Source organism: Orycteropus afer, unplaced genomic scaffold, assembly GCF_000298275.1.
Source record: "Orycteropus afer afer isolate SDZICR_OR568_19922 unplaced genomic scaffold, OryAfe1.0 scaffold00035, whole genome shotgun sequence".
NCBI lineage: Eukaryota > Metazoa > Chordata > Mammalia > Tubulidentata > Orycteropodidae > Orycteropus > Orycteropus afer.
In genome coordinates, this window is record NW_006921622.1 from 28,808 (window position 1) to 38,007 (window position 9,200).

The following is a 9,200-nucleotide window of genomic DNA, read 5'->3' on the forward strand; positions in this document are numbered from 1 at the left end:
AACATGGCATCAGGATAGAAGGAAGACTGATTAACAACCTGGGATATGCAGATGACACAACCTTGCTTGATGAAAGTGAAGAGGATTTGAAGCACTTACTGATGAAGATCTAAGACTATAGTCTTCAGCATGGATTACCTCATAAAGAAAACAAAACATAAAGAAACATAAAGAAAACAAAAATCCTCACAACTCGACTAATATGCAGTATCATGATAAATGAAGAAAAATTTGAGCTTGTCAAAGATTTCATTTTACTTGGATCCACAATCAACTGATGGAAGCAGCAGTCAAGACATCAGACAGCATATGTATTGGGCATATGTGCTGCAAAAAACTTCTTTAAAGTATTAAGAAGCAAAGATGTCACTTTGTAGACTAACATGTGCCTAACCCAAGCCATGGTATTTTTAATTGCCTCATATGCATGTGAAAGCTGGACAATGAATAAGGAAGAGCAATGAAGAATTGATGCTTTTGAATTGTGGTGATGGTGAAGAATACTGACTGCCAGAAGAATGAAAAAATCGGTCCTGGCAGAAGTGCAGCTGGAATGCTCCTTAAGAAGCAAGGATGGCCAGATTTCATCTGACCTACTTTGGTCATGTTTTCAGAAGGGACCAATTCCTGAAGAAGTATATCATGGTTGGTAAAGTAGAGGGTCAGTGAAAAAGGGGAAGACCCTCAATGAGATGGATTGACACAGTGGCTACAATAACACGTTCAAGCATTGCAAGGATTGTTGAGGATGGCACAGGACTGTGCAGTGTTTCGTTCTGTTGTACACAAGGTTGCCATGAGTCAGAGGCAATTTGATGGTACCTAACAACATAAGTTACGTTGTTATCCAAGTAAAATGAAATCTTAAGTTATGTTGTTAGGTACCATCTAATTGCCTCTGGCTTATAGTAACCTTGTGTACAACAGAACGAAACACTGCACAGTCTCGGAAGGAAGACGGGGCAATCTACTTCCATAGTGATACTGCCTCAGAAACCCAAGGAGGGCTCACTATGAGTTGGGTCCAACTCGACGGAACATAACAACAACAACAACAACATGTATACATGCAAGAGACAGATGCAGCAGTCTTCTTTCCCTAAAGATTTATAGCCTTGGAAACATTTTGGGACAATTCTACTCCGTCCTATAGCATTGCTGAGAGTTGGAATCGATATGACAGCAGAGGATTTGGTTTTTGGTTTATTTATTACTTTTTTAAAGAGCTTGGCCATAAAATCCCAATTTTATACAAGAGAAAACTAAAGGCTTCAGAAGTTAAGTAACTTGATCAAAGTCACTCACTTAGGATTGGAATCCATTGTCTGGTTCCAAAGTCTATTCTCTTATGTTATGGTGCCTGGAAAATTGCAAAATAATCTTCTATTAGCAGGCACTCAACTTTTAAGTGATGTAGGGCCATTAAATAGAAGAATAATAATTAATGGTATTCCTGCCACATATTTATTATAAAAGACATAAACACAACAAAGAAGATACTCACTCATTCCTGAGCATTCTCTATCACCATCCCATACATTAGAAACAGCATGTCCAGTCAATAACAGATTAATTAAACTTTGGCTATAAATAAATTTAAAAAGTAATTAAAATATGAATACAGCTGGTTTTCAAATTAAATGAATCCTATAGTAAGGCATAAAGTAATGACATTTTACATTAAACTATGTCTTTTTAAGAAAAAGGGTTAGGGAAAATTTAATACCTTTCATTTTATATACATATTCAACTGAACACAGCCTTGGTAAATATATCATTAAATGTAACACCACAATGGAATCTATTGTTCTATGCATTCGTATAAAATTTAACACCTTTCCAACATATCATATGTAAATGGATAAAAAAACAAATGCTACTTAGAGTGATCATTTGCTTTTTATATCAACTGTCTTTAAAGTACATATATAATTATTAATATTTTATATTTCATGGAAGATATGTGAAATTTATTCTGAGGCAGAAAGCTCTAGAAAAAAAGGAATCATGAATTAGAGTGAGCTAACAATTACTGCTTTATTGACTTTGGTAGAAACAGTTACAAAAAGCTTGAGAGGGAGAAATAAATTCTTTTTTTTTCCCAAACAGTAAAACATTTAAAAATGCATAATGATATCCTTGTTTCTAAGTCAAAATGAATATACTTATTTAAAATTTCATAAACAGAACATAAAGCAGAATGTTAAAATACCTTCCCATTATCATATTAAAACAAAATATTTGCCACAGTAAATGCAACTCATATAAAAATCTAAAGTGGAAATCAACATTTGATATGTAAAGTAAGTGATGCATCATAAAGCACTTGACTGCTCAAATCCATATACTTTATGCTGTCAACACTACTTTCAGCACTACTGACATGCAAAATCATCTGAGTCAATCATGTTTAAGAATCTAAAAACTAAAGCCTATAAAAGGAGATAATAGATTTCACTTAATTACCTGCCATGTCCATAGACAGGATCTATCAAAGGTTCACTTGCATCTTCAATTTCATTTTTTATGTTTTCGATACCCTAAAGAAACCAAAAATTCAATGGATTATTTAAAAACTAAAATTGAAAGTTAGGGTCACTTAAAACTGAGCTATTTTGTGCCATAAATTAATAAAACACAATTATTTAAATAATTTTTAAAAAATGATTTTTATTTTGAGGATATACACAGGAAAACATACACCGATTCAACTGTTTCTACATGTACAATTGAAAAGCATTTCATTCTTTCAGTTGTATAACCATTCTCACCCTCCCTTTCTGATGTTCCTTCCTCACTGACATAAACTCACTTCACCCTATGGTTCCTATGTAATCTTTCAAGTTGTTTTGTCACTTTGGTCCCATATATATAGCTCTTAAAAGAGCGTAATGCTCAAGGCAGACATTTTTTACTTGTTAAGCTAAACTACTGTTTTGTTTTAGAAGACTTCAGGGGATATTTCTGGTTATCTTTTAAAGATTATTTCAGAGTAATAGTTTCAGAGGTTCATCTAGCTCCCTTGGCACTAGAAAGTCTGGAGTCCATAAGAATTTTAAATTCTGTTCTGAATTTTCCCCTTTTGATCATGATTCTTCTATAGAATCTTTGCTCAAAATGTTCAATAATTGCAGCCTATTTAAATAATTTTTTTATCCCAGATTTGAAATGAGGGTACATTTGAGGTGGTGATGGCAAGGAACTCCAATTTTTTTATGGAGTCTATATAAAGTACCTTAATTTGACTCATGGGTAATAGTGGTTAAAGGGATATATAGAGAGAATGTCTAAGTATCCAAAAGTTATTATTCATTTTACTCTAGGAGCTCTGGTAGCATAATGCCTAAGGCACCTGACTGCTAACCAGATGGCTGGCGGTTCAAACCCACCAGCCACTCCTCAGAACGAAGGTTGGGCAATCCTACTTCCGTAGTGATACTGCCTCGGAAACCCAAGGAGGGGTCGCTATGTGTCGGGGCCGACTCGATGGCAAATATCAACAACAACATGTAAAATTAAATCTAATATACTGCTAAGGCTGCTGATGTATTTTCATAGTTCATTTAAACACTTGAGTACTACATACTTACAGACACATAGGCAGTCCCCCACGATACGAACGAGATCTGTTTCTGTGTATCTTTAAGTCAAATTTATAGGTAAGTCAGATGAAGTGGATATGCTTCTTATTTAGCCTTACTTGAGATTGCTAACCAGAAGGTTGGTGATTCAAAGTCACTAGGCACTTTGTGGAAGGAAGACTGGGCAATTGACTTTTGGACAGATTTACCACCTTGGAAGCCCAATGAGGGTTGCTATGAGTCCGAAACGACTCCATGGCAGCAGGTTTGGTTTGGTTTTTTGGGCACTGCAAAAGAGGCTCAAAGTCTCTGCAATGATTTAAAAGCTGCATGTTCAGCAAGTTACAGTGATTATAATGAAGAATGTGTTTCAAGTAGGGGTTGGTTCAATTGTTTCAAAGTGAGGGTAAATTTACTTAACATTAAAAGGTAAGTAGGAGTTTCTGTAAGTTGGGTGTTCATAACCCATTCGTAACCTGGGGAGTGCCTTTACTGATCATGCTTCTGATTGTGCTTTCTCACAAACACTGTTAATTCAAACATATTCATTGCCAACGAGCCAATTCCAACACATAGCAACCTTCAGGACACGGCAGAACTGCCCAATGAGGTTTCTAAGACTGTAATCTTTATGGAATCAGACTGCCACATCTGCTTTCCCCAGAGCGGCATATAGGTTCAAACCAATGACCTGTCAGTTAGTGGCCAAGTACTTAAATACTGTGCCACCAGTGCTCCTAATTCAAACATGTGCTAACAAAATAAAATGTAAATAAGGGGGCCAGAAAGTTCCTTATTTCTTGCAAAAGAATCCCGAAAAAGAGCACCTCAGCTTCCAAAGGTTTAGATACTGGATAAGTACAAGAAGCCCTAGGCATTTTAACTTCATCAACTTTAAAAGGAAAAGGATTATGCACCCTGCATTGTGCTAGTTACCTAACTTTAACTATTTGGTCCTATTAGAGTATATGTTGTTTCTAAGTATTAAGTACATGATTAATCAACAATCAAATACTTAAATACTTCAAAAACACCTTAAATAATGAAGAAGGATACAAAAAAGTAGGAGATCTAGCACGTGACCTCTTATTAGTAAACAATACAAAGTAGGCTACGATAAAGTCAAAATGAGTAATATGAACAAGTAACACAATCATTGGGAAGTTAAAGGATATCATTTTAAAGATCCATGAAAGGAAGAATAAATAGACACGATGACTCACTGGCTATAAGGACAAGACAGAAGGAAGTATTAAAGGTTTTGAACATTAGAAAAAGCTGGGAGAATAATCAACAGTCAAGAAGAGCTTATAAGAAACCAGTCATTTTCTACCCCATCATCATTGCTATTCACCATCTAACTAACTACCAAGTTGTTCTGGTTCTTTTTACACCTATTTCTAAACATGCACCCTTTCTTTTCATTTCCACGGCTATTGCCCTGCTTTAGCTTTATCTATTTCAATACTTTTCGAGTTTTCTAGGCTCTAGTTTTACACACTTCATAACAACTCTTTCCAGTACAACCCTTATCTCAACCTCCCTTGCTCAAAATATTTACTGTCTACAAGATGAAACTGAAACTATTTATTGCATGTTTGTGATGTATGGTAAATCCTATTTTCTATCGCACCAGTCATTTATCAGTTTGTCACACTGTGGTGGCTTGTGTGTTCCTCTGAGGCTGAAGGCTATGCCACTGATATTTCAAATACTAGCAGGGTCACCCATTGTGAGCAGGTTTCAGTGGAGCTTTCAGACTAAGACAGACTTGGAAGAAGGAAGGGGTCATCCACTTCTCAAAGAAATGGTCAGTGAAAACCTAATAAATAGCAATGAAACACTATCTGATACGTTACTTGAAAATTGGACGAACAGCCCTGAAACACTGTCTGATACAGTGATGGAAGATGGGCCCCTCAGGTTGGAAGGTACTCAAAATGTGACTGGGTAAGAGCTGCCTCTGCAAAGTAGAGTCAACCTTAATGATGTGGATGGGGTGAAGCTTTCAGGATCTCCATTTGCTGATGTGGTACAACTCAAAATGGGAAGAAACAGCTGCAAATGTCCATTAGTAATTGGAACATGGAATGTATGAAGTATGAAACTAGGAAAATTGGAAGTTGTCAAAAATGAAACAAAATGCATAAAAATCTATATCCTAGGCATCAGTGAGCTGAAATGGACCAGTTTTGGCCATGTAGCATCAGACAACAATATGACCTATTACGCTAGGAATGACAAATTGAACAGGAATGGCATGGCATTTATTGCCACAAAGAAATGGTTCTAGAACTATCCTGAAGTACGGCGCTGTCAGTGATAGGATAATATCCATACACCTACAAGGAAGACCACTACTACTACTATTATTCAAATTTGTGCACCAACCACCAAAGATAAGGAAATTGAAGATTTTTTTTACCAACTTCTTTCTGCAGTTTGAAATTGACCAAACATGCAATGAAGATATGTTGATTACTGGTGACTGAAACGCAAAAGTTGGAAACAAAGAAGAATCATTAGTAGTTGGAAAATATGGCATTGGTGAGAGATGACGCTAGAGATCACATGATATAATTTTGCAAGAACAATGACTTACTCATCGCAAATACCTTTTTTACAACAACATAAATGGCGGCTATGTATGTGTACTTTGCCAGATGGAATAGACAGGAATAAGATCGACTACATCTGTGCAAGGAAGTGATGGAGAAGCTCAATATCTTCCACCAAAACAAGGTCAGGAGTTGACTGTGGAACAGAGCATTAACTTCTCATATGCAAGTTAAAGTTGAAACTAAAGAAAATTAACACAAGTCCACGAGAGTCAAATATGACCTTCATTATATCACACCTGAATTTAGAGACCATCTAAAGAATAGATTTGATGAACTGCATACCAATGACCAAAAATGAGAGGAACTGTGGGATGACATCAGGAATATCATACATTAAGAAAGCAAAAAGTCATTAAAAGGACAGAAAAGGAAGATTAAAAATGGAGTCTCGTCACTAAGCACCACACTATTTCCCTCTAGCATCTAAGTGCTTGAAAAACTAGGTACAGCAGTTTGAATTAGGGATTTTGGTGCTCTGAACAGCTCACTGAATCAGAGTACACCAAACACAGAAGAGCAGAATTAGAGGAAAGGCACAGAGAGAATACTTAAGAAGGATCTACCTAGTGGAGGACGGATGGGCAGCTGAGAGAAGCCACTGGAAACTTCCCTGGGGCAGTCACTGACTGGCCGGCAAGGGCGTCCACCTGAGATCCCCATGAACCAAGAAAGAAGACACCCTATATCAGCATACCAGCGACCATACCAAATCCCAGCAAACAGCCCCAAGGATCTGCCCCAACACCTGATTTTATCAGTAACTTGGGTCACCTGAGTACAAACAGGCATGCACAGCACCACTAAAACTCAAGCAGAGAGTTCACTGGTACGCCAGGAGGGTGAGCTTGCTCCCCTCTCAGCGGGTCACTGAGTAGGCTTAGGTCAGCCTGGGAGACATTGTGCTTATCTTTGTCACTGATATCGGGACCACAGTTTATTAGCAGGTACTCCCCCAACTCCAGTACAGCTGAAATCATGTGCATCTTTGGCGCAGCAGGTGGGAGGTATCACAGACAAACTCCCGAGCCATTAGCGGTGTGGGGGGATTGCGCAAGTGCTGCAGGCAGACGGGGCAGGGAGAGAGTGGAAGCCAAGGCTGAGTGCGGTTCCAGGAATTTGCCTTGGATCGGTTTCTTGGTGCCGAGGGGCCTCGGAAATGGGGTTTTTGAGTGTGCCTGAGCCTGGCAGAAAGTGGCAACTCCCTAACAACAGGAATCTTTCCTGAGATTGAGCCGTGGTCTTGTAAACAACTTCATCATCAATAACAGCCTGTGCAAAGCCCTAGAAACCAACCCTAGCAACACCAAGCTCTCCTTCTTCTGCTCCCACCTTCTCCGCCAATAACTTCACTCATTCAAAAGAAGAAACCATATTCAGCCAATTACCATATAACCTCCTGCTTCGAACTCTAAACCCTCTTTATGACAAACAGAAACACATATCCACATTCTACACAGTGATTCCACCATCACAAAGAAAACAGCAGAGTGACCCAACATACCTGAATCAGTAATAAAATAAAATATACCAGCTTCACCTTTTCAAATTATTAAACCATAAAACCAAGACAAAACAAATCAACACATAACCAGCAGCTAGAGAGAACCTAGAGAGACAGTGCTCTACCAGATTCCAGGGGCTTAAGAAGAGGCTCTGCTTTCCAGTAACCCCAAGGACTCCCCCGGCAGTACAGAAAAGGCGCGACATTCTTCGTTACTCTTATACCCCACACCCACTTGGTGAACAGAGGTGCGGCCACCCCCGACTCCCACCCACCTTGTGGGCTCGCAGGAACTCCATCCCAGTCTGTGTGCTCAGACGGGGAGCCTGGGTGCCCTGCCCTGTCCTCCATTGATTTTTTTTTTTTTTAATTTTTATATTTTCTTCTTTTTCTTTTTTCTGGTGTTTAGTTTGCTTGTAGTTGTATGCTTTAAAGATACTATTATTATTAATACTTGTCATTTTTACTATTCTTCCCCTTCTAGGTCCTAGTTTACACTATTTCTTTTTTTCTTTTGCCACTTCCTGGTTAAAAATTTTATTTTTTCTTTGGTCCCTTTATTTTCTTGTGGTTAACCCTGTTCCTTGTTGGTTTTTTAAAATTTTTTTTACTTTTACAGTTTTTTCCTTCATTATTCTCCTTCTCTACCTTTTTACTCTTAGGGCTCTATCCCCAGATATTGCAGGTTTTCTTCACCTTTTCTCCCCAGTTTCTTTTTTGGGTTACTGTTCCTGTGTGATTACATAGTGTGTTTTTTGTTCATGTGCTTTTAGTTTTTTGATGGTTATTCCATTATAATTTTTGTCTAATTGAATGGGAGACAGCAACAGTCCCCATAAGATACAAGTATACCCACACCTCCTGCAACTTCACTTACTGAGCAAGAGCCACCTCTCCACCAATGGGACAATGATAAAAAAACCGCCAAGAGCCTGAATCACCCTTGGCTGCTCTTCACAAACAATTAACAGAGATCTTAATACAATACCATGATGCCTCGGAGACAACAGACCATCACAGTCCACACAAAGAAGCAAGATAAAGTGGTAGAAACAAGGGAACAAGATGCAGACCGAGAACACATCCCAGAGGAAGAAGTAGCACTGCAACTCTCTGATAAGGAATTCACAAGAATTATATTTAGGTATCGTTAAAAGATTGAGAGACAGCCAAAAAACAACATAGAAAAAACCATAGAAGAATTTTGGAAGAAAATACAAGAACAAAATGATAAATGAAAAATTAGAAATGGTTCTAAATCTACAGATAGAAATCCAGAAGATTAATATTAAATTGTTAGAAATAGATAACACATTGGAAGGGCAAAGGAGAAGAATTGATGTAATGGAAGACAAAATTAATGAGATTGAAGACAAATACCTGAATACTTTTTTGGAAAGGGATCAATCAGAAAAAAATCAAAACAAAATGAAGAAAGCCTAAGGTTCATGAGGGATACCATCAAAAGGAATAATCTATGTGTCACTGGAATTCCAG

The 9,200-nt window shown here is 37.8% G+C and overlaps 1 protein-coding gene across 1 annotated transcript in view; it reads right to left on the bottom strand.

Annotated features, from left to right (window-relative positions):
• The window catches only part of LOC103193245 (ubiquitin carboxyl-terminal hydrolase MINDY-3-like), a gene marked incomplete at its 3' end in the record, with an annotated part of 68,883 nt that overhangs the window by 27,700 nt on the left and 31,983 nt on the right, over nt 1-9,200 (bottom strand). The window contains 2 exon segments of the mRNA XM_007936403.2: nt 1,505-1,584; nt 2,467-2,540. Coding sequence (XP_007934594.1) covers nt 1,505-1,584; nt 2,467-2,540 — 154 coding nt within the window.